A 27,401-nucleotide genomic window follows, 5' to 3' on the forward strand; every position below is an offset into this window, starting at 1 on the left:
GGGGGGGGGGGGTTAATGGCAAAATATCTAAAAAGGGGAGGGGGGGTCATATTTATAATTATTTCAAATTTACAAGAATATTTTAGGTAATTTTCTTGGTTTTTTTTTCTTTGTAGTGGTGTCTCCTTTTTTTGCACATTTTCATGTCATTTTCTTTTCTTATTTTGCCAAAAATTATATAGATATTTACTTTTATTTCGTTTTTTTTTTTTCTGTTTTTTTGACTTTTTTGACTTTTTGGGTCATTTCCTTGTTTTCTGTGGGAGATTTGGGGTAATTTTCTCGTAACTTTCTTTTTTAATTCAAATTTTTGGCCTATTTCTCGTTAGGTTGTTTGTTGCTTTCTCTTCATGTTTGTAAAATGAATTGAACCATTTTGCTCTCATGTGTCAGGCGGTTTTAAAAAAAGGATAAAATACGTTTTGAAGAAAGACTATTTGGTATGTTAATCATCCATATTTTTTCGCATATTTTTTTAATTAGGCGTTTTTTTTTTCTCTCCATTACTTCAAAACACTTCTGCAGAAACAACTGAAAAAAAGAAGCCGCTATTTCAGCCGGTGAAACCAAGACTGCTGTCGCTGTGAGCTTGTTCCTCTTTTGCAGCAGCTCTGTAAGAAGCGCACGGCTCAAACTTCCTTGTCCAAGCCCAGTGCGCTGCGTTCTGCCGCCCCGTCCGCATCTCCAACCCAATACGTAGAGGAAAGTGCAGCACCGGGATGGATCCTACTGAAAAGAAATGAGGACTATCCTTCACACAGCAGCCCGAATCTAGAACAGCAAACACAACTGCGGAGAGAAGAGTCCAAGTGATTAAAGCGCGGTAAGTCTCTTGATCTGGGTTTGGTTGTGAAGAGAGGGAGTCGCTAAACTGCCTGAAAGATGACTAGAAGAGAAAACAAATTTAGTCTGTTTAGTTAAAAACGTTTTGCATCGATGATTATTAAATGAATGAAAATGTTTGTAGTTTGATAACAAGGGATGCTCAGTTCCAAAAAGAGGAACTTGAGTTGAAACAACCACCGCCTACACTGTCACTGTTCACAAGTATCATGTTTTCAGGGGTAAGTTTTCTTTATGTTCTCAGAACGTTCTTATTAAAGTTCGTGCAATATTCTCTAAAAATATCAAAACATGTTTTAAAAAAATATATGTATTTTTTATATGTCACATTACATTACATTTTCATCTACAAATAAGGTCTGTCATCTGAATCCTCAGTAACATTTTCTGAATGTTGCTTTGAAAACGTTCTTGTCTTATTCTCATCTAACATTGTGGGAGAGTTTTCTGAAAGAACATTCTATGATCTGTCACCACTCAACATCACCAAAATATCCTCAGAATGTTGCAGTTAAAACATTACATCTTAGTCAGTATTTAACATTAAAAGGAACATTATTTGAAATGATAAACATCCTTAAAACGTTCTTTAAACGTTAGATTAGAATATTTTCTTGAAAACATCAATGCAACTTGTAGGAAACGTTAGCCAATGTTGTGTGACCGTTTCCAGCTAGCTGGGACCATTTTCTCATACATTCTATGAGTCTCAAATGTTTCCCCTAACTTCATTTAGTGCTTTGCGTGTGTGAGTGTGTGTGTGAGTGAGTGAGTGAGTGAGTGAGTTATTTTTAGACTGTTCAACTAGACTAAACCAGAAAACAGCAACTCGACTAGTTTCTGTTCTGTTCTGCGTTTCTTTCAGTGCGTCAACTTTCATTTCGGATGTTTCAGTGGTCTTAAAGTTATAGATAACACCCAAAAATGATACAACAGACACACTGCAAATACACATTGTAGTGTATGAAAAATATGTGCTTGTGCATCCCTTAAAGAAAAGAGCTTTATTTTCAGGGAATCTTCCAGAGTAACTCTTAGTGTATGAAACATGAGTGTGTTGTGTTCACTGCAGAAATGCCGGTGTTACATCATACTGGTGGCTGTAGTTAAATCCCCCTCCAGCATCTATCTTGCATTATCCTGTAGCTGCAACATCAGTCTGCTTTTTTTCCCAAATGATGCAAACCAACACATTGGTTTTTAAACAGAGAAGGAAAGGGTTAATGCAAATAACTAAAAGAATGATTAGATTTTTTTTCTAGAGACAAAATCAACTTCCTTATATAAAAAACAAACATATAACAACAACATAGCATGTGATCCAATAGGTACAAGACTGGTTGGATGTACTGCCAAATTATTTGAAATTGAATACATCTTATGGTGGGAAAATGAAGGTGTAGTTCACGGTTAACAGCTGCAAACTTCACATTTTAAAGTGTCCTTTCATTGTGACCATCCCAACTACACCTGTACAATATTTCTGATCAATCATCTTCTTGATATGGCACACTTGTCAGGTGGATGGATCATCTTGAAACAACAACACTAATTTGAACAAATGCTACCAAAATTTGTCTTACATCTTTAATTTAAAGTCTTTGAAACAATGAAATTTTTTTTATTGCGAATGATAGCAGAACTTCCATTGTTTATCACGAAATTACTATCAGTCAGCGCTGGTCCAGCTGGCAGTCAGGTGTTGCTGTTGGGTAATGGCATTTTAGTCTTAAGAGATGCTAGAAAAGCGACACAGTGCATAAAATAAGCACAGCAGAAATGTCTGATAGGTCAGACTACCCTGTATCTTACTGTTAGCAACACACATGTTGATGTTTGCTGATTTCATGCATTTCTGCATTTGGAATCCATTGTCAGTTGTCAACCTGTAAGTGATTCTTATTGTTAGGGTGAATCTGTCTATATAGAATAAAATCAGAAGTAGGTCCAAATACCATTTTTGGGGCTTCGAAGCCTCAGTAAGATGTACCTGTAAATATTCTAAGCTGTCGGAGGTTGGTGCAACACAAGCTCGCCCACTTTTCTCAAATCAGCAGCCATTCTTTAAATACTTTGCTGTTGTTGTAATTATGAGTCTAATGACAGACGAGGACAAAAAACGGGCTGAAAGGATATTTCTTGTCATCGAAGCAGAAACAGATACAAAATGTGCAATAAAAATTGATCATATATATTAAAACCATACCCTGTAAAACCAGTTTTGCTCAATTGTAGGGCTATAGACAAATGAATACATGAATAAGCAGTAGCCTGTGCTAATGTTTAATTATGTTGGTTTAGTATAGTATCCTCATGGGCTATTTGGAAATTCTAGATGTAGTTGCTGTTAAGAATGCGGATGCATATGCATAACCTTCTCAGATATTTCCATGACTGTTGTTTACATCTGGTAGTTGTGTGCGGCCTGAGCTCTCTTTTGAGCCCTCTAAAGATATCCTCCAGTAACAGGTTGTCGCATGTACGCAAGTATATGTACAAAAACACTCATGACGCAGCCGGACACGCTCGCGAATGCAAGGTTAAACAGCAAGTATATCTCTAGTAGGGGGCAATTGATATTGCTTTGTCAGGGCTGATACCAATACCAATTATTAGTAGTTAATGAGACCAATAACTGATATTTGGAACTGATATACATTTACAATAAAAATGGAAATCTTTCTGTCAATATTTATAATTTGGAACATGACAAACTCCAACACAAAACGTTGTTTAAATGCCTTTAGCAAATGTTTAGTCAAAAAGCTTTGAACATCATATACAGCAAATTCCTAGCAACGTTTGTTAGTCAAGTAAAAATTTAAATAAAAAATAGCTCCCTGAGGTTTTACAAAGTAAATGTTCCACCCTTGCTGACACTTTCTTTGCACTTTTTGATTAATTAATTTCATAGGCGATCCAAATAAAACGTCAATACAAATAATCTGCCAAAATGCCAAATATTGGCTCCGATAATTGTCCAGGCAGATATGTCCATGAAGTCTAATGCAAACATGTCAGGTAATAAATGTAGTAAAAAGTACCTGAGCATGTAGGGACAGATTCGTCCTGCAGTCCAGAGTCTTCAGTCAACACTTTGTGTCATTTATAAGTAACTTCAGCAAACAGACAAACAAACAATCAAAACAATAACAAGGTGCAGGTGACTGTCACTGTCACTCGTTCATACATACATACATACACTGTATATACACATACACAACCATACACATGCACAAATATTAACATGCATTGTATACTTATGTACATACATACATACAACATTTCTTATATGTCTTATATGTATCATCTTAAACGTTGACCTACGTATAAGCATGTGATTTGCCTCTGCGTGTGTGTGTGTGTATCAAGTCAAGTCAGTTTTATTTATAAAGCTCATTATCACAAAACCAAAGTTTGCCTCAGAGGGCTTTACAGCATACGACATCCCTCCGTCCTTAGACCCTCACATCACCTAAGGAAAAAAAAAATAGAAGAAGCCGCAGGAAGACCAGCTGAGGAGGGATACCTCTTCCAGGACGGACAGACATGCAATCAACCCGTGTGTGTATGCGTGTGTGTGTGTGTGTGTGTGTGTCTCACACACATACACACACACACAGACACACACACACACACACATGTTGACCTTAAACAATCTTAAATTACTTATACAAAAAAAAGAAATAAAATGGGTTAGAGGAGTAAATGGAAACAAAGAGTGTGATCTGTGAAGAGATGAACTCCAGCTGTTACGTGTGTGTGTGTGTGTGTGTGTGTGTGTGTGTGTGTGTGTGTGTCTCACTTTCTCTCTGGGTGTGTACCAGGTTGGCAGGTGATGTTGTTATGGCCTGAGGCAGTCCCAACAGGCACACACACACACACACACACACACACACACACACTGCCTGGCAGCCTCTCACAGCCCACAACATTTACATCTGTGTTTAAAAAAATAAATAAATGTTTAAATCCCTCCTCATAACAGAGGACACATGAATTATTCGTGCGTTCAGTCTGTTGAGAGAGTTTAGGCTCTGACGCGTCACTGTGGAAAACTCGGATAATACCTGTGATTCTTCATGAACAACAGTGTAACATTCCAGCCAGTTAAAGTGCAAGTTCAGATGATAACTGGCTGCAGATCTGTGCGACTGGTATAACTTAGATAAGATGGAAGTCTGTAATATTAAAGTGCATATTTAGATATTTCTGCACCCTGAAATCAACAAAGCATCAATGCACATTTGTTATCTATCCTGAAAGCTTGTGCTGAATGTAGTTGCCTGTCTAAATGTAGGTTTATGGCTACACAGTGTGACATTTGCAGTGGCACTTATTTGCATAGCATTGTATAATTTGATATTATGAACCGGGCCTTTATAGGAACCCTAACTTTAGAGTTACAGTATGATAGAAGGGACAGAAACATTATATTTTCTTAATGTTTTGGAGTAGTCAGGATGCACATTAAACTCTTAACAATCATGATATAAAATTTTGTTCTTCAGTTACAATTTGACCGTGATCAATAATTTAATCCTAAACTTTCCATAGAATAAATCTTCCTCTTGTTCTCACAGTATATTATACGTGGGTTAATTGTCACTTTGATTCTAAACAGAGAACACAGCTGAGACGCTGCTGAGAGGCGCTGTGTCTTAAATGTGGCTAATAGAAAGGCTCTCCTGTTTTAGACATAATCGCTGCTCTTGAATAGTATGGTGATTATTTTAAATCGAAGTAAGTCCTTAAAAGGAAGTATCACATTCTGTTGTTCTATTCTGGTTATATCATGATCTAGCAGGGTAGCAGTGGTGTAGTGGTAGTAGATGAGGTGGGTGTACTATGAGGTAGATTGGTAAGCAAAAGAGGAGAATATATGGGTCTATTCCTCTATATATTCCAATAGCTTTTAGGCTGATAGGTGGGTACTGTAAATGGCCAGAGAAAGATGTGTGTATACTCTGTACCTGAAGATATAGAAACTGGTAGGTTGATGGATTATTGGGGCAAATTTTTGGCATTTTGCCGATTATGTGTATCAGCATTTTAATTTAACCATCGCCAATAAAATTAACTAATTAAAAAGTGCATGGGAGGAACTTTTTGTAAAAAAAAAAACAGTTTCAGTGTTGATTTAACATTTGATAAAGGCATTTAAACACAGTTTTGTGTTGGAGTTTATTCCAAATTCTAAATATTGACAGGAAGATTTTCATTTTTTATTGTAAATGCAAATCAGTTCCAAATATTTGTTATTGGTCTCATTAACTACTAATAATCGATATCAGACCTGAAAAGCCAATATTGGTCAATCCCCAGTAGAAACGTTGGCACCTCATTGGCTGCTGCTCTGAGTTTGCAGAAATGCATCTAAGCAACATACTGTATATTGAGGAGGTCAAGATCTGTTAGTAAACAAATCCATGTTTATTGCAAAATGCAGATTTCACGTCAAAATCGACTATAACTTGTTTAATTCTGAACCAATTTTCATGATTTTCAATGAATCATATTGAAATAATATTGCAGGTGAATATTGCAGGTGACAGCTTTAAAACCTTTATTCATTTTATCTTTATTCAAGATAAAAAGGTTTATTTTTAGACAGTAACACGTGAGCCATGATACAGGAACAGAAGCACAGAACTGAAACTATCAGCGTGGTCAATAATAAGCAAATTCTCATAGATTTATGTTTCATATCCCCAACAATGGAGAAGATATAGCACAAAAACATTCAATTACCAACATGGCATCCATTTTCTGTAAATCATGTAGTTTTGGTTATGCAAAATAGCAGTGAAACTTCAGATGTAAATAAAAGAGGTTATGCTGTTTTTTAACCCTGTGAGACATGAGCAAATTGGTTTAATTGTTTGCAAAAACATGGCAAGAAGGCAATAAGAAACTTGAAAAGAAATTAGAACAAAGTAAGCTAAAAAAAAAAAATACAAGAAAACTGGCTAAAAATTTGGTAAAAAAAAAAAAAAAAAAAAGATTAAAAAAGACAAGAACATTATCCCAAAAAGTGCTGAAAATTGAAAAAAAAAAAAAAAAAAAAAAGGTGTTTTCTCTGTAACATAATTATAAATATATAATTATAAAAATGATGAGTATTATTTTTTTGGACTATATTTTCTCTTTTTTAAAAAAAAAATCCCTCTCTTATTTCAAAATTATAATTTTCAGATATTTTTGTTGTCACTTTTACATTTAATATATTTAATTTCTTGCCAATTTTAATCTTTTTTTTCCCCCCATGTTTTTGAAAGAAATCAACCAATTCACTCAAGTTTCAAAAAAGTGAAACAGCTTGTTAAAGGCGTCTAAACACAGCACAAGAAAACTGATGTACAGGTTTCAAAGAGTTTACTTCTTTTTGTTTTTTTCAGATGACAAAACTCACTGAGATTTAGGTGTTAAATGTAAAAGTCCCTCGTGTCACATTTACCAAAATTCACTGGCTGCATATCACGAACGACTGCTGATATAGATGTCCATTTTGGTCTCAGCTTTACGCTTAGGAGAGAGCTATGATAATCTTCCACTACAAGGTTTTCTACTACTAAAGTGTTTTAGTGAATTGCGCTTTTTTGCTTTCATCGTGAGTGAGTTACATGACAAGATTGACGGCACTGTCATGACGCCATGAACGTTATACATCATTTGTTAAATTCATTGGTGTTATTGGGAGATACATGCTGCAACAGTTTCTTTTGCGGATCATTGATTTCCTGGAGTGTTGACAACATGAGATATGTTAATTTGTGAGCTTTAGGAATGCTGGTAGTTGGATTATTTTAACCTTTGGACAGAGCTGGGCCGACTGTTTCCCCCTGCTGAGCCACTTCCTGTAGCATTTTGAGTTTCACTCAGTGACACAGTAGGAGTTAAGTTACTAGATTTGTCCCCTTTGAACCTGTAAAGCTCCATTTTCATGAATATAATATTTTCTGTACAAATCTTAAAAAATGAAATTTGAAAGGTGTTTTGTGTGTAGAATTCAGTGCCATCTAGTGGTAAGGTTGTAGAATTGAAACTTCTCTAATGTGTAAGGTGTGTAGGAGAACTACAGAGGCCGAAGAAGAACGCAGAAGTCTTTCTAGAGCCAGTGTTTGGTTTGTCCATTTTGGGCTACTGTAGAGACAACATGGCACACTCGCTCTGTGAATGAAAAAACAATGATTCCCAGGTGATAATAAAATAACGAGAACATAGTTATGAATACAATATAGCATTTCTGCAAATAGGTGTCCTTAAGTCCTACACATTGGACCCTTAAATTGCACTTAAGGCAATGTACATGACATTCATTAATATAGCAGCAAACCACTACTCACTATGAAAATGTAAAAGTGGAGTAATGGTATCCTAAACAGAGAATTTAGACAAGCTGCCTCTGTATGTGTGCTGTAATCTGAGCTTCTCTGTGGTTTGTTTTGGTAAACCGGTGCAGCTGCGCATGCATGTTAGTGCATGCTAGTTCATAACTGCCGCTTTACGGGGCGATCACACCAAGATGTGTCACTGGAAAAGTGTCGCCAGCAAAACCACTGTTTCCCTGTGATACAGCGTTTCAGTCAGGCGCTAATCTCTTGTTGATAGCAACATATTTAAATATCTTTAACTTTTCAACTAAAGGCGTGAAGTCGCGCCCCTTGACAATCTCACTTTTGGTCACATGCACACAAGTATGCTCACGCAGCCCTGCTTCAGGCGCTCTCTGCTGTTTTTCCAGATGCACTTCCAAGGTTATTTTGGAGCGGTAGCGCCTGGTGCGATGCGTCTGAGTGTGATTGCCCCTTACACTGCACTCAAAAGGTGGTTACTGTTTATATTGAGAATTTGCATTGTGAAAACCTAACGCTTAACCTCCTTTCTCCTTTGCTTAACAACATTAGCTCTGTCAGCGCTGTTGCCGTTGTTTAGTGCTGTTTATGGATTTAGCATCGTTAACCACTAGCTGCTGTTTTAACCATCTCCGTGTTGAGAAACATGTAAAGACTCATGTGCTCTAAATTTCACACTTGTAAATTCTTATTTTTGGGGCGTTTTAGTGCCTTTAATGGACAGGACGGTTTAAGCGTGAAAGGGGGAGAGAGAGAGGGGGCGACATGCAGCAAAGGGTCGAGGCTGGAAATGAGCCTGCGGCCGCTGCGACAGGAATGTAACCTCTGTGTATGGGCTGCCGCTCTATCACTGAGCCACCAGGCGCCCCTGGATTTAGATTTTTATTCAGGCCATGTGAAAGCATGGACTTCCTTTTGACCTGTATTGTAGCTCTGATGCTAACAGACTGAGATGAATCAATGCCAGCTGCATATTTACACAGCCAAACTAGGGCAATTTGTTACCACCATCCTAATGCTTACCTCCATTTCATATATCAGTAAAAATATTACGGGGAACTGTTGCCGTTCAATACTTGTAAACCCAACCTTTCTGCAATTAGATGGAATTAGAGGAACCAGGTATAGAATGAAGAAAAAAGGAAGCACATGCGTTAACATCGCTAAATTTGACCTCAAGAACATCAGAACTTCCTGTGTGAAATGAAACATTTTCCATTGCTTATCGCTGGTGAGGTGGTGAGTGCAGCTGGGCAGTATGCTTATGACTAAAGCTGTAGATATTTATTGATGAACAGATCAGTGTGCTTGCAGAAACATCAAAAGTTTTGTCAATGTTGGTGTTTCCTGTTACTTGTGATTCTGAGGTGTATCTACAGAAGATATCAATGTCTTCTTTTGTGGTAGTTCTGGTCACTCCATCGTGACATGTTACCTCTAAAGAAACGTCAGCATCTGATGATGGCTTCTAGTTTAACCCTTTGAAACCTGGAGCGCCATCACTTTTCTTGTGCTGCTTTCAGATGCCCTTTGCAGGTATTTAAACCTTCAAACCCTCAGTGAGCAACAAATGTTCCACAAGATATTGAATCCAAAAAAAAGAAAAAAGCTAGGGAAAAAACTGAACTTATGTTGGTGAGTTATCATAAAATTTTTCCAGGTAATCTCCTTTTTCAAATTATTTTCAGTTAATATTCTTGGACTTTTTACAAAGGCTTTTTTTTTTTTTTTTTTGCTTTTGGGTGGCATGTTTGGGCCATTTCTTCTTTGGTTGCTCTTTGCCTTGTTCCCATATTTTTGAAAGAAACCAAGTCATCTTGTTCAAGTTTTAAAGGGTGAAACTAATTCATTTTTGCCCATGTTCAATAAGCAGACTATTTATTTGTGAATGCTGGAGTTTTGTTTGTTTTGATCGTTTCATTTCAACTCTGAACCCGATACAGTGTCCAAGATTTAGAGTGCTATTTTTTTTATGACAAGTGACCTCTACAATCAAGCGAGATCTGTTTGCATGGTAACGGGGCTCTGCTGTTTCATGCTCCCTCGCTCAGTGCAATAATCTGCCTCTCTGAGCTGAAGAGAGACCGTGTGCACAAAATAACTCTTTTTTTCTGTCCTCCCCATCTGTGTGTGTGAGCCAGCATATGCTATAAAAACATAGCTCCTGTCTCACAGCACACACTCCCTCTTTGTTCAACCTTGTTCCAGATAACTGTATTCACATTTGCATGTAGATACACACATGCAGATACAGGATGGAAAGGAAAAACAAAGTATTCCCTAGATGTTACAGATGAATAAAGGGGCTTGTGTGGAGAGATGTTTGGCTACAGTAGAAAGAAAGAAAGACCTTGTGATAATCTTGAAGGCTCGAAAGAATCAAAACAGTATTACAAGTAAAAAAATAAAAAGTCACAGTAAACACCTTAAATAATGTGGAAACTGCAGAAGCATGCAGCATTCCCAAAACCATGCAGTCATGGTTATTCAATACCTCACCCATTGCGACGAACCATTTTATATATTATCATTATATTGTATATAATATTCAGCTATAACTCATGGTAGTGTTTTAATACTATGGGGGCCGGTTACATGGCAACAGTTTTTGCATTAAAAATATAACTTTTGTTGCGGTTTGGCATTATGTCCACATGACAACTGTGTTTTTGGGTGCCCCAAAACAACTTTTGAAACCAGGTTCCAGAGTGTCATTTTTTTTAAAATGCCACTCCTCCTGTCGCCGTAGAAACTGGCAATGCACACATCCTGTGAGAACAGTGACATCACAGTTCACACTTCACACATTACGTTTTAGACAAATAGCCATGGTGAGTGGGAGGACATCAGTAACAACAATGGAGTACTACCGAGCTGTAACCACTCGAAGTAACAGTCCCACTTCATCATCCATCCAAACAAAGCTGTCAATTCCCATGTGTGCGTTCGCCATCATCTTCTTGTTTGTTATACATACAGCTAAGTAGAAGAACGCCTTTCTGTGTCAGCGCAGAGGGTTCTTCTGTGGTGTGTCATTACAAAGTTACACCGGCCATTACTAGCCTAGCATGCATACTGAAGAATTTTGGCTGTTTTTGCGGATCCGTGTACACTAGGATCGTTCGTACAATGTTATCATATGAACACAGATTTTTTAAAAATGCAGTGGAAAGACCTTTTCAGTAGGGCCTTTCTTGTCCAAACGTGGCGTAAGTAGATTCATACCAAAAAGGCCGCTGTCTGTTTTGAAATTAGATAAAATGTTATTTTGAATGTTCGTATATGTTGATGATGCAACTTTATGTCATACTATTAGAAAATAGAAACCTAAGTTGTGTGGGCAAATAATGCAGTTCAGTTTTTTGCCTGAACTTTAAGTAGTAAGATTAACTTCTCCTTAAAAAGTTACCTGCCTGCCTCAAAAAGATAAGTTAATTAAACAAGATACCTAGTTTAGCCAACTTTTATGCTCCTGTTTATACAACTCATAATATGAAAACAAGTTTGTTGTTTTTTTAGAAAATAGAAACCTACGTTTTGTTGTCAAATGATGCAGTTCATTTATTTGACTGAGCTAACCATTACAAGTAAGATTAATTTCCTGAAAAAGTTCCCTGGCTGCCTTAAAAAGATGAGTTAATTTAACAAGATGCCAAGTTGAGCCAACTTTTATTCTGATGTTTGTACTACTAAAGATATAAATACAAATTTGTTGGTTTTACTCATCATTCTATGTTTTCTTAGCCAGAATTTAAGCTCAACTTTAAATGGTCTTTTGGCATAACTAAAAAACTTGTTGATTAATTTAAAGTATTGAGTTGATGGGACTAATTTGACAGCTTTACCTTTGTCATAAACTAGTGGGATTAGTTAACACTGAGACAGTGACACCAAAGTCCCAAAGCATGACTTTTCTTTAATCTTGAGTACACAAGCTGTTATCTTGTGTTATAGATAATAGGCTAATTTGTTCCCACAAGATAATTTACTGTGTGCACAAAATGAAAAATATACCCTTTCAGGAGTTTAAGGGCTCCGCCTTTGACTACATTTTCATTTTATCATCACAAAAATGAATCAGCAAATTGTTGGCTCAAGTTTGAGAGGTTTAAATGCATGTTAAAGCATCAGCCACAAGACTGACCTCAACTTTGACCTGTGATGTGTTTCCAGAATTAATCATTGCTCACAGCAGATGCCACATTCAGTGCATGAATAATTATTATCTGCAATAAAGAAGAGACTAGTTTTATATTTACCACCACAGTTCCCAGTATTTAAAGGTCATTTTGATACTTTTTATTGTTTTATTAGCTTTTTTATTCTCTTGGATCCGATGGTGTGAATTCTACCATTTCAACCTTTCAACCTTGAAGTTCTTGTTGTGTGCTTAGTAGTGTTTGTATGACAAAAGCTTGAAAATTACAAAAAAAAAATCGTATTGATTTCATAATAGTTAGTTGTTTTATTCTTATACTGCATGTTCATTATGTGTTCTGTACCAAATGTTTGTGACTGTCAATGTATTCCACTATACTCTGAGTAATGCAGATACATGTGAAGTTACTTAAATGTTTGGAGAAACACGTTTACGCCAGTGGCATTTTTTCATGTTTCCTCTCTTGTTGTCCTGTAGAAGACATCATGGGCTGTGTGGGCTCAAAGAAGGAGCAGGAGCCTCTCAGCAAAGGGACGGGCAACGATGAGCTGCAGAACCGTGCACAGACGGCACATTATGTCAAAGACCCCACAGCAGGAAACTTCGGGAACAAAGCTGTAAGTTGTGACACATCACAATCTGAACAAAATGTTGTTTTTTATCACAAGGCAAGCAACATCTGTAAAAAGTCACATAGAGAAGTATTCATTTACACTTTGCTTCCTCTAAAACACCCTATTCTAATACAACAACTACAACTTTTAACATGACCTTTGGAGTTACTCCATACTAAGTCTAACTCTGCATTCAAAATTTTAATTAAGTAAAACCACAAAAGTACTATTAACAAAATATACTTTGAGTAGCTACAGAGAAACTGGCAATGAAACAGCCTCAATGTAATATGTTATAACTATTTAAGTCACATAAGCAAATGAGTAAGTAAGAAGATTGGCTTTTTCTCTTAATGTTAATGCCAAGGCCCAGCTCCAGCGTCCTGCAAAATGGGACGAAATCTGCTTACACATTATCTCGGGCAAAGTTTATCAGTGAGGAATATATTAGCCATTAACTGGGATTTGAACCAGGGACCCTCTTGCTGTGAGGCAACAGTGCTAACCACAAAGCCACTGTGCCGCCCAATACTGAAATAGGATCAGCAAAAAGAAAAAAGAAAAACAAAATTGATCAACACATTTTTAAAAAGCATTCAGTGCTGAGGTGCTGTCACCCAAATTTGAGGAAAAAGTTTACGCTTGGGGGGAGGTAGAAAAGGTGGCATATCATTAAAAGGTAAATGCGACCTACTGCTGATTTTGATGGACCAACTTCCAATATTCACATAACAGTTTGGATTGAAAAGCGCAGTGGCATCTTTTTCTGTCCATTTTCTGAAATTTTGGTTATAATATGCATTAAATTTGGATGGAAACCCAACTAGTGATAGACCATGGATAAAAACATGAGTCATATTGGCCTTGCTTCCGAGCTATATCTACTGGCTTGTTACTATGAAGACATAAGATTATAAAAGAATGTTGATACCTGAAGCTTTCTCAATAAAATTGATATACCTAGCAACAAAGTTTGCTTTGTTTCACCATTGTCATATGTCAGTTATTAATCTTACATAGCCACACATAAATTCATTACCTCATCGCTATGCATCAAACAGCTACATTAAAAAAAAAAAAAAAAAGATTTTAAAATAAGTTCTGTCATTTATTAACTTGCTTCCAAAAACAATGCAAGTGCTAGCCAGATTAAGATCGTTATGACTTGAGGCAGGGTTGCTCATGGGAAATGTATTCTTCATGTTGGGAATTATTGCCACTTTTGTCCACAGGGGGCGACAGAATCAACACAAAATTAAAATTCCTCTTAACAGAAAAATGGCATGGGCCTGTGACTATAAGAGTTACTTTATATATTGTTGGGAACTTGAATGCAGTGGTTAGCAAACTAGGGGTCAGATCTCCTCTAAAGGGTCATGGGATATATCTAAGAGGTTGTGAGATGACAAATGGGGAAGGAGAAAAGAAAGGGTAAGTTCTGCTGATCTTTTGTTTTGGGGGGGGGGGGGGGGGGGGTGTAGGACTTTTTGAGCTTTTTTTGCATTGCTCTCATCACTGTCTTTTCCAGGAGCAGCAGACAAGTGTTTTAAGCAACAAAGCCCCATAGCCGAGTTTTCACCAAAACAAGCCTAAATAGTTGATCTGAAAAGTAATTAGTAACAAAACAATGAAAATGAAATATTGTACATAGTTACATTACTTGAGTAAATGTACATAGTTACTTCCCACCTTAAACACTTTTGCTAACACAAGTGGGTGTGCACCTGCAGAAGTATTCCGGCTCTAAATAAAGAATGAGGAAGGTGAATGGTGTCAGTTGCAGGAGCAGTGAAAGTATGAAATGAAGACAAAAACACAGTGTCAGTGGCGACTTCCACAAATGACAGGAGACAGTTTTCTCGTTCTTTTTAGAGGAAAGATGTGCGCTGTCGCTTGTTTGCATACTGGCCAGACTTTGATCAGCACCATGGGCGAAGCTGCAGTGCTGCTCCGTGTTACTGTGGTTCCTCTGGCCACTGCTTCCTGTGTGCTGACTGTAATACCTCGTTCACCCTCAGTGAAGAAAGAGGAAGTGACAGAGCACTAAGGCAGCAGACGTATGATCAAAACTTGAGAAATAAGCAACACCTAAAGACTTCCCTCAACTGACACATACTGTACTGTATTATCTCTGATGTCTGAATTTACAGACGGTCTGTCTGGCTGTCTGGTCTGGACACGGCTCAGCTTATTAAACCTTTGTGCTAACTTTGTGCTATGTTGAAAACAACATGTTTCTGATAGAGAGAAAACCTACTACAAACCCAAAAACCCCAAATAAAGATAACTGCCGGCAACATTTTGATCATTAAAGCTGATAAGATAAAGTCCTTCCTTCCTACCTCCCTTTCAGGGTTTGTTGTCTGTGCAGTAGTTTTATTCTAGCTGAGTTCTGGTCTTTACTTGACTTATAAATGCTCTTTAAAAATTAAAAATATATAGAAACATGATTGATTATTGTATTGAAGAATAATCTTGATTTGCTTTAATGTGGTAAGTAATATTTACAAAGGACAGTCATACTTTGGACAATCTTTCACACTACAACAGGTGGGTTTCCATTAACCCTTAAATTACAAATATAAAATATGCTTAATGAAAAACACGTCTAATGTCTCTCTGGGTTATTATAGTTGTTGCTTTTTGTTTGTTTAGTTTTTTTTTTTAATTAGATTTTCCCCTTATTTTGGCATATATTTCTTTATACCAATTTCTTTCTAATTTTCAGGTCCTTTTCCCCTTAAATGAAAACACGTCTAATGTCTCTGGAATATTTTTGTTGTTGTTGTTTTGTTTTTGTTTTTCCCCTTATTTTGGCATAATTTTTTTTCGAACTTTACATCAATTACTTGCTAATTTTGGGGTCTTTTTTTGGTTTATTTTTCCCCCTATTTTTCATTTAACTTTATATTAATTTTTTGGCTATTTCCTTTTTAAGTTGCTCATTGCTCCTCTGGTTTTTAAAGAAATGAAGCCAAGTTGTTCAGGTTTCAATGGGCTAACAACTAGCTAGTGTCATGCCAACTAGTGTTTGCTAACAAGTTTACTCAAACAATTTGACATGGTGATAGTGTTGCTCTGCCCCCAAGTTAGGAAAAAAAATCTGTTGCTTTTAGAAAGTTCTTATTTCTAGCTTTGAATCACCATTATTAATATTTAATAAACTGACCTTGAAGTTTCATACAACCAACATGTGCCTCTCTGTCTTTCTCTCTACAGACCAAAATGCCATCCAATGCAAACTCTTCAGAAGGTGAGTCTCAATCTCTCGTTACATGCAGCTGGCCCTAATTATGAAATATGTATTTCACTCCTGGAGCCCCTGCTTTGAGCTCTGTATCTTATATTAAAGTCAACCACTAATGAACCACTAAGGTCAGTCAAATGCAGGTATATTTCCAACCTCAGACATCTGGGTCAGTGCTGGTTAGATCTAGAAAAAACCAACGTACAAGTCTGAAAACAACATGTGAGCGAGTGTGCCCGGCACAGAGCGATAGCCTGTCTCACATAGGCCTACAGCACACTGAAGACCAACCCAACTGCTATTATTATCAAGCGTACGAGGAAGTCAGTTTACATAGTCAAAGCACGGAGAAGCCAGTGTTAGTAACAAAGATAGCTGTGGTTCGGACTCAAGTGCAGTGTGTCTGCTAAAAAAAACAGCTCTTTTACATTCATATACACACTACATGTCAGCTACGCTTGGGGAAAACCTCATCAAAAACTTTCTTCAAAACCTTTCACCAGCTGAGAACACCAGCCTTGGTTTCAGCTCTGTGGTCATTTTTGATTGTATTCAGTGTTTTTTTTTCTGTTTTGCAAGCCCAAAGCTGTTTTCTCAGGCCATAATTTACATTCTTCAGAGAGCAAAAAGGCTTGCAGCTTTCACGACAATGCAAAAGGGACATATTTTACACTGCAGAGAAAGACCACAATGTACCAACATTATGGGCTTTTTTTTTCTTTTTTCTGGCCATGCTGCTGCAGGAGAGACTATTGCCATGGCGCTGTATGACTATGAGGCCATCCATGACGGTGATCTTGGCTTCAAGAAGGGAGATAAGCTCAGGATCTTAGAGGAGTAAGTATCGACAGTGACTACAATCATGTCTCAGATTTCAGAATAACAATATAATATTGTAAATAAAAAGTTCTAGTGTGTTCAAAATGTTTCTTTTGGACTTGTGAAGCATGCTGTTTGTCATGTCTTTGTTGACAGGAAATATTCACACTTATGTGTCTTTGTTGTTGTCTCTCTGTAGATCAGGGGAGTGGTGGAGAGCTATGTTAATCAGCTCAGGTCAGGAAGGCTATATCCCCAGTAATTATGTGGCCAAAGATACTCTGGAGGCAGAGGAGTAAGTATACTCATACTCATTAAATGCAGTATCTCACTTTTCACAACTTCTTTTAAATATTATTCATTAATTTACTTATTCATTCATTCATTCATTTTAACCATTCATTTATTTATTTAATCATTATCATCAGTGAAGTATTAACCCTTTGAAACCTGAGCAAATTGAGTTGATTTCTTAAAAAAAAACATTGGAAGAAGGCAATGAGCAACTTATCAGGAAATGGCCCCAAAACAAGCAAGAAATTCACTCATGTTTTCGTTACAAATCAAACCAATTTTCACAGATTTCAGAGGTTTAAATGCTTCTGAAAGGCATCTGAACGCAGCATAACAAAACTAATGTTGATCCAGGGTCTAAAGGGTAAATGATAATTTACTATGGTAATATAATTTGCCTTTCAAAACAAGTATTTGTAACGTGTACTGAATTTAAATTGCACCTCCTATTATTTGTAAAGTGTAAATTAATTAGGACAAAGCATACCACAGCTTGCACAGGAAGGTTTCTGTTCTAACTGATGTGTTTCCTGTTGTTGAGGTGGTTCTTTAAGGGCGTGAGCAGGAAAGATGCCGAGAGGCAGCTGCTGGCCCCTGGGAACCGAATGGGATCCTTCATGATCCGAGACAGTGAGACCACACAGGGTGAGCAAAAGACGTTCAAACATGCAAAAACACTTTTACAGATAGACACATGGGAACTTCATTTCTTTTCTTTTTGGCCTATTTTGCACTCTTTAAAAACTCTCTGCTCAGCACCAAACAGCAGACTGACAAGATTCCCTCACTTGGAATATCCTTCAGAAAGATTTTAAACTAAGAGAACTGCTCTCTGCCTGATTGTAAAACTCTCATAAGAGCGAGGGTGAATGAATCGGTTGTCATTATGTGTAGAAGTTTTTAATATTTCTACATGTTACTATATATTCTCTTTTGTTTTTATAGTGGTTATTGTTGTTTGTAACTTTTTCTTATGCTGCTGTCTTGGCCAGGTGTGCCTTAAAAAAAAATAAGAGAGAGAGATCATTAATCTCTATGGTCTCTTGGTTAAACATGGGTGAAACAAAAAAAATGAAATTAAAAAAAGCAGCTAGAGAGATAGGATATACTTTTATTGTCCATGTAGGCAAGTTTGCTTTGGACTCTGTCCTGTTACAGCACAGAACAGAAAAACATACATACACATTCATCACTGACACATGTACATCAAATATACCTCACTACATAATTAATTCATATCCTAAAATTACTAAATAACTAAATAAAAGATATTGCACTTGTGAAGTAATTGTACATTTGCTAGTGTTGCACTTTAAAGAACTGCACATGTTAAAATATTGCACTGATGGATATTGCAACAAAAAAGACAGAGAAATAGAAAAAGAAAAAGAAAAAGGAACAATGTAGATCAGTGTTTCCTAGATGTGTCAGATGGCGTCTGTTTGCTAACATGTTAGCCACGGTCCCCGCGGATCCATAAAAAGCCTTAAAAGGCATTAAATAACTCAATCTAAAAATAAGGCCTTTATTGGTCTTAAATGTCTTAAAAATTATTTTCCACAAGTCTTAAAAGTGCTAAGACATAAAAAGATAAAATTTTTATGAATCTTTTTTTCGGACATTGCATTTTTAAATCTCAAAATAATAGTTGACATAAAAAAGACAGAATATCGCTTGCATTACTGTCACACAAAAGTCGTGTTTTATATTTAAGTAAATATTTGGGCAAAAATTTTCCCTAACTCTAAAACAAATGATGATGGTGAATTAAAAAAAAAAAATAGTCTCTGAGTACCATAGAAAAAGTCTTAAAAAGTCTTAAAGTCCACATGCTGTAAGCTGTAGGAACCCTGGTTTGCCACATCAGCTCAGAACAGTGATAGTATGTCCATTATGTTTTTCACAGTTTCTGCTACCCCAATAAATATTAATTTATTTTTTTCATGAATGCATGAGTAATCCTCCAACTACATATGGTGAGTAAATTAAGGGGGAACATCACCCAACCTGAGAAAACAGTTTCATAATGTCTTTTGGAGTGACCTCTGCAGCATCTGAAACATGAACATGATAATGTCCTCAGGTTTTTATCAGTTTTTGACTTGAAACTTCAGTTTTTATAGACTGGAGGCGTGAGGTTTGAAAGCCATTAAGGAAGAATTAAAGATGCTATGAGTTGCATTATGGGAAAAGTAGGATCCAGTATTTTTGGAGACTAAAAACCAGGATATTTTGGCCTCTGTTGCTTCAATTTTGATTATTCTTTTTAAGTCTGTTTTTTTAAGATTCCCCTTAATTTTTGTAAGTGTAATACTAATTCACTAGAGCACCCTGAGTATCCTATGTTGGTCTGCAGGCGGTCCCTCTCAAGAGTAATCTTTGGAATACAAACAAAGACACACAATACATACAAAAAAGAGTTTAAATTGTTGAATCATCTGAAAATATGAGCTAGTATCAGTGAACAGAATATTGGCATCAGCATTAAAAAAATCCCCTATGGACCACGTAGTAACTGCTGTTTTCTTCTTTTTGACCACAGGCAGCTACTCGCTGTCAGTCAGGGACCATGACCAGAGCGGTGACACAGTGAAACATTATAAGATCCGTACGTTGGACAACGGAGGGTTCTACATCTCACCCCGCAACACCTTCAGCACCCTGCAGGAGCTGGTCAGCCATTACAAGAGTGAGTTCACTGCCGTCACAGTCCAGACGTTAGTCACTGAATGAATTCACCTCCAGCTAAGTAACTACCTGTCGCTGTAATGATGATATAAGGAGAAAATGAGGAATCCTTAGTGATCCTAAAGGGTAAATTTTCTCAAAATGTTTCTCATTTAATGGTCTCAGGAAAGAATAAATTCACCTCAGTCAATCGTGTCGAATGACGCACAGCACACTCTACTGGCCGACTTCAGAACTGTTTGAAAAAACTGAAATTGTTTTTTGGGGGGGTTTAATTAATTTTGCCTGAGAAAATAATAACCCTTAGAAAGCAAGTTAACAAACTTTACAAAACTATTTCGATTTTTTTTTTTTTTTTTTTTTTTTTAAATAAGATAAAAAATAAAAAAAAGAACATCAACAAAATGACCCTAAGAAAGTTCAATTTTTATCTGTAACAGATTTTTTGATAATCAAGAGAATTAGAGATATAGTTCTCAGGAAAGTGCTAAAAAAAAAATGTTTTTTTTTCCTTTTTCTGTAACAGACATTTTACTTTTTTCTTTACTTTTTTGTGCAGTTTACAGGGCATTTCTTTCCAGTTTGTCATTCATGCCTATATTGTTTTGTTTTTCTGATGTTGATCAAGATGTTAAATAGGCTTAAAAGTTTTTGTGGGACTGTGTAATTCTTCTTGCAGTTAAGACAAAAAGTACTGGTGATACTACTAATTTTCATAGTTCAAAAACATTGCATACAATAAAAAAAAAAAAAATTAATGACCTGACCATAAATACATAATAAAATTAAATGATAAAATATTATTTTTGGTTATTCCAGAGCAGGGAGATGGCCTGTGCCAAACGCTGACCAGTCCGTGCCTGAGCCCCAAACCCGAGAAACCTTGGGAGAAGGACGCGTGGGAAATCCCAAGATCATCACTCAAACTGGAGAAGAGAGCTCGGTGCTGGACAGTTCGGAGAAGTCTGGATGGGTGAGAAAAACTAGATTAATTTTACAGCCCGGTTATTGATGGAGATGGGCAGCTAATATTCATTTTCTAATAAGACTATTGTTCTTGCTTGAAGCCACATACAATAAACACACAAAAGTAGCAGTGAAGACCATGAAGCCCGGCAGCATGTCGGTTGAAGCCTTCATGGCGGAGGCCAACCTGATGAAGACTCTGCAGCACGACAAACTGGTCCGACTCAATGCTGTGGTCACCAAGGAGGAGCCCATCTACATCATCACTGAGTACATGGAGAAAGGTGAGGTGAGTGTGTGTGTGTGTGTGTGTGTGTGTGTGTGTGTGTGTGTGTGTGTGTGTGTGTGAGATGCATGTACAGAACCCCTGTGTGCAGTTACTGTCTTCTTTTAAATGAACCCTTAGGGCTTGCTTTATTATACATAATGTGAAGACAGAAAGAGAAACAAACAATTTAAATAAAAAACAGAGCAGAAGCAAGGAAAAATAATTAATTTGATATTTTTTAACATCAAAACACTGTGTGTTGCATATTAAAGTGCATAAAAACAATGTAGAGAGCAAGCAAGTCCCTGTGGTCAGCTAAAAAAAAAAAAAAAGTTGCAATAGTTAGAGCTCCTTATTATTAACAGTGGACATGTAGTCAGTGTAAAAATACTGGTCAAACCTCTGTCAATAAATATGTATAAGGATATCCATAGTTTGTTTTGGGTTTTTTTTTTTTTTTTGTCTTTTTTGCTTTTCCCCACCAACAGTTATATGCTTATGTTGAAGATGCGTCTAGCACTTTGAGCTTTTACATGTAGCATGTGTTTGTTCTTGTGTGTGTGTGTGTGTGTGTGTGTGTGTTTTACAGGTAGTTTATTAGACTTCATAAAGAGTGACGAAGGAAACCGTGTCCAGCTCCCAAAACTCATTGACTTCTCTGCCCAGGTGAGACTCATTCTGTCAAATTTAACATCCGTTTACATTCTGCACACGCCACCTGTCAGACCAGTTCCTCCGGTTGTTTGGCTGCTTTGTGTTTTATATCTAAGAAGCCTTTGTTTGTCTGCAAAATATAGCACACAGACAGTATATGAACACTTCCATCATTTCTTGAGTTCAGTAGTTTTTTTTTTCTGTATAAAGTTATTGAAAAAGTTAAGATTTCTGTAATTTTGCAACATAAAATACAGTTTTTCGACAGTTGGCTGTTAGTGAAACAATGTCATTGTTCTTGTATACCTGACTCCATACAAGAAGTTCAGAATTCTTTGTTTGCATGGTGCTTCAGAGAGCAATACACAATAGTGATTGCAAGGAAAAGACGACACTTTATCCAGAGTGCAGTAATGCAGAAAAATAGGTGGATGGCTAAATAAGGAAACCCGGTGTCAATGGTAAACTCCACCCAGTCAATATGATCCAGCTGCAAAGACAGAGAGCCCGCGCTATCAGAGCTGTAGTTCCAGTCCGACCTGCACCACCTCTCAGAAAGTACACACCCATGTGTACACTTTGTTGTTGTATATTTTGAACCTGTAAACTGTGATAGTCCTGATAAACCTTTAGATCTTTGAACAGAAAGAGTTTAACCCCTCGAAACCTGAGCAAATTGGTTTGATTTCGTTCAAAGACATGGCCCAAGAATGAGCAAAAAATTATTTAAAATTTTCAAGAAAATTACCTGAAAATAAGCAAAAAAATATTTTTTAAAGAAAATAATAATAATAATGATTTTTTTTCAAATTAAAGCCATAAACAAACAAGAAGATGACCAAAAATAGTGCTGAAATGTATATTTTTTATGTATTTTTAAATATAAAATGTATAAACGTGAAATTAATATAAATTTGCTGCTCTACCGTTGCCTCCATCAGCTGTTATGGAAGGTAAAGAGGAGCAAATATTCAAATATAGTCTAAACTATACTGGTAATATTTTTATTTTAAGGTGTATATAATATGTTTAGCTGTGGTCCCATCCATAGCAGTACATCGCTTAGCTTCTGTGCTAGTGTTGTGGGACTGTATTTTATTTATCAGAGGAGGGGGGTGGCTGGGACGTGACTTTTATTTGAAATAAATAGAAAAAACTATCTTTTTAAGTTGTATTTCCCTCACCAAAACCAAAATTGAAAGCACAAAACCCCCCTCAGTGCTTACATTTTTAAAAATGCCTGACCCATTTTGCAGCAACCCTTTCCCCCTCTCATTTAATGAACAGTCCCTATCTGTCAACACCTAGAGGCTGGTGCAGCAACTAGGAGCACGGGCAGAATGCTGAGTCCAGTCTGACTGAGATGTTTACATGACAGAATAGCCCAATTTCCTTCAAATCACATTATCATACACTCTGAAAAATAAGTTGCATGTTCATGAGGAGCTTCGGAAACCATTCAAAAACATTATGAAGAGTGCAGATTTCAGAGAGCGTCTACAGGAGGAAGACTTGGGATAAGATATATTAAGATTTATAGTGATAAACCCCAGAAAAAGATGAATTATTTTGTCTTTCCATTGTTTTAGAAGTACCATTAAATTATTTAAGTTTTATACAAGATGTAGCCTCAGGATCTATACTGACCTTGGTCATACTACAAGAGAAACATTAAAAGAAAGAAAGAACATCTGTTAATGTGTTTGTCGGGGTGGTGGGGGGGGGGGGGGGGGGGGGGTTTTGTGTGAGTCTGTGCTTCTATTTATGTGAGGTTGTAATGGTAAAACCTGCAGTATAATGTTTTAAATTACAATACTAACTGTGTTTTCAAAAAATGATAAAGACATAGTACCAAAAAAAACCAAAAAAAAACACTGCCAGCACAGAAATATCCTGTTTCACGCTATTTGGCTCAATGTGTTTGTGTGACAGTTGCTATTGGGAACTACGTTTTGCTTTTTTAACACTGATTTGTTTGTCTGCAGATCGCAGAGGGCATGGCCTACATTGAGCAGAGGAACTACATCCACAGAGATCTGAGAGCTGCCAACATCCTGGTCAACAAGGCCTTAGTGTGCAAAATTGCTGACTTCGGTCTCGCTCGCATCATCGAAGACAACGAGTACACAGCCAGAGAAGGTATAACGCAATACCCACTGTCACGTACTGTCTTTGTGTCGTCAGCAAAAGTGATTCAAAAAGTTAGGGAACTGATTCCCCAGAAGTGGTTAAATGGGAGCAGTCACAGTTTCATCAGTTCTGGGAAAATTACTTTATGTCAGCGAGATGTCGGATTACAACACGAGGGACATAAATAGAAGGGACTAAAGATGAGAGTATGGCTGACTGAATGTGCAGAGGACGTTAGAGTCTGGCAGGATGTGTGACCAGCTTTAAACTTCCCAGCAGTGTCATTAGGAACCAGTTAATTTACATTGCATCAAGCTGACCGGTTTGCAATTTCCCCTTTTGTAACAGGAGCCAAATTCCCCATCAAATGGACAGCCCCTGAGGCCATCAACTACGGCTCTTTCACCATCAAATCTGACGTCTGGTCCTTTGGCATCTTGCTGACTGAGATCATCAGCTATGGACGCACACCATACCCAGGTAAATTGATCTTTGATTTCATTTTTGAGCTCTATATCTCAGAAGAGCAGCACACATACAGTTATCTATTTCTACCATGGATATATTATTAGATCTGGATACTGGACCCCAAGATGGCACCTTATCAGTCCAATGAGAATTGTGTAATTGGTATCAGTTCCCACTAACTTTATTGTAATTTTTCTTAAAAGCAGTGAGTCCTCATACACGCACACACACACACACACACACACTTATATATGTGCATACATATACGTGTTTGTGTGTGTGTGTGTGTGTGTGTGTGTGTGTGTGTGTGAGAGAGAGAGAGAGAGAGAGAGAGAGAGAGAGAGAGAGAGAGAGAGGACTTGCTGTTTTTCTTTTAATTATTTTGATGTATTGAATTTATTTAAACCCTTTTGCATACATACTTTTACTTTAAAAACTTCAGTACATTCCCGTAAAATCACATTCACTTTGTTTAAGTGTATTAAACAATAGGTCTACATAAATGATACTCGGAAGAAGATTCCTCTTTTTACATTTTTTCGGTGTCATGTCTCTAGTCTTGGCCATGTGCCAGAGTCACCTGCTAACAGGTGTTACCTGCTAATAGGTGACTTATGATGAAGTGGGATTCAGCACTGAGCACACCTAGTCAGAGCAGATTTGAGTGGTTAATGTTTGGTACATCTGGAGTTGACTTCTTTTATATTTTATCTTATCAAAAAATTAAGAAAATCTAAGAGAATTTAAAAAGAAATGTTGCTGCATGAGGCTGAATGAGCCATAAAGCTGAAGTCATTGAATGTCAGCCCATGAGCCTGTATCTCTGCCGCATCTCTTAACCCATTGTCACTCTTTTTTTCAGGCATGACCAACCCAGAAGTGATCCGCTCCCTGGAGAAGGGCTACCGAATGCAGCGTCTGGAAAGTTGTCCCACCGAACTCTATGAAATCATGCTGGAGTGCTGGAAGAACAAGCCTGAGGACCGTCCCACCTTTGACTACCTGCAGAGCGTCCTGGAGGATTTCTACACAGCCACAGAGAGCCAGTATCAGCAACAGCCATGAGACTTACACACGTTTTCTCTTGTAGTACTGTTCCATAAATACTTCACAGCAAGTCCAGTTTCTACACCCAGCAGTGCAGGTCAGAGCAAATACACATGATCCATCTTTACCGCTCTCTCTTTCTCAGTCACACTCATGTATCATAGCAAGGGACTGTACAAAAATTACTGTGGAAGGAGGGCTGAAACTTTATTTTCTATATATTTTTAAGAAGCTAGGGGGCACTGTTCCTAATTTTTCATATTTTTACTGGGCCTTTGAATGAAAACAATTTAATGTACTATAATCACAAAGGAAACATTTAGTAATGCAAAATATAAAAATAATATAATCAGTAATGATTCTTTTTTACTAAAAATATTAAAATAATTAGGACAAAATTAGGACAACACAATCCTACCTCAAACTTCAGTCAGGGGCACTGCAGCACGCATGATGTCTGCTGATGTTCTGAAGGCTTGGTTACAGGATAACATGATCATAGCTGCCTCTGCTGTATAGTTTCACAAAAAAGCCATAAATCATCTGGATGCACACCAGCAGTCTTGTAAATAAATTGAAATATACAGTGACTAATAATTTATTTTTCACTTGGAATTACACAGGATAAAACACCAGTGCAATGTGATCCCACCAAACTCCTTTAACCCTTTGAAACCTGGAGAGATATCAGTTAATTTGTGCTGCACTCAAACACATTACACAAGCTGTATGACCCTTTGAAACCTGTGCAAATTGGTTTGATTTCTTAAATAAAAAATATGGGGGGAAAAAGCAACAGGTGACAAGAAAATGAACTGAAAATTTGTTTTTACAAAGGGGGGAGGATTAGTAGAAAATAGTAATTAAAAGAAAAGAAAAGAAAAAAAATATATTTTTAATTATTATAATTATATATTTAAAATTTTAAAAAGTTATAGATCAAAAAGTATATATATATATATATATATATATATATATATATATATATATATATATATATATATATACTATACTATACTATACTATATATATACATATATATATATATACGGGGGTGACAGAGAGGTGATTGGAGGCATCCATGCATATCTTCAGTAGTTCAGTATATGAAATGTGCAGACATATTTTTACTTTTATTGCACTAATTTTGCTTTACTGCAGATTTCAAATGTTCTGTGTATCCACTATATTGTAGGATAAACCTGCAAATGAATATACACCAGCATTACATAAACATGTGACCTGGCATTTTTGAACATATCCTTATTTAGCGATAATTGTTGGTAACCGGTCAGTTTCATTAATGACGTTTGCAGGTGAAGGGAGGGTTGCAAAACTGGACCCATGCAAAACTCTTCTCATATTCAGTGAACTTAGCAAGTGTGCTTGGACAAACCCTGCTGGTGCACAAGCAAGGACAGCAAGACTGGATACTTCTAACACATATGCAAAGGCAGGCTGAGATCAATCAAATATGGGGAAAAAAATATGCCCTTTACTGCGCTGTAAAAAAATCACACTACTTTTTCCCCAAACTAAAAGAAAGATAAATAGCCAACTCATTTTTCTGCCCTCATCACTCATGTAATGTTTGTACAGTCCCTAGTACTCCAACAGCTTTGAAGGTTTTTTACATTACATAAAGTGAATTCAGGTAACATGGGACACTTTTTGGTATAAACCCCAGCCTAAATCAGTCAATAAGTCATTTTAGGACTTGCTGACATTTTTATCTTGGAATGAAATGTGAATACACGAGTTTCTAGAAGCTATACACCATCAAACATACTATGACCCCTCTCTCACTCAGGTATCATGGGACAGCTTGTTTGGTAAAGTGGGACAGTTA

At 36.9% G+C, this 27,401-nt stretch overlaps 1 protein-coding gene across 1 annotated transcript; it reads left to right on the forward strand.

Moving 5' to 3' along the window:
• The first annotated feature begins 577 nt into the window (after positions 1 to 577).
• Positions 578 to 26,107, forward strand: hck (HCK proto-oncogene, Src family tyrosine kinase). The gene is given in 14 exon segments (XM_042492599.1): positions 578 to 823; positions 12,835 to 12,974; positions 16,191 to 16,224; positions 16,962 to 17,055; positions 17,237 to 17,332; positions 17,873 to 17,976; positions 19,874 to 20,020; positions 20,839 to 20,954; positions 20,956 to 20,992; positions 21,087 to 21,269; positions 21,843 to 21,919; positions 23,893 to 24,046; positions 24,386 to 24,517; positions 25,368 to 26,107. Coding segments are annotated over 13 exon segments (1,509 nt in total). The 5' UTR covers positions 578 to 823; positions 12,835 to 12,842; the 3' UTR covers positions 25,571 to 26,107.
• Positions 26,108 to 27,401: the final 1,294 nt, after the last annotated feature.

The sequence above is a fragment of the Plectropomus leopardus genome, chromosome 8 (assembly GCF_008729295.1).
Source record: "Plectropomus leopardus isolate mb chromosome 8, YSFRI_Pleo_2.0, whole genome shotgun sequence".
NCBI classification, from domain to species: Eukaryota; Metazoa; Chordata; class Actinopteri; order Perciformes; family Serranidae; genus Plectropomus; species Plectropomus leopardus.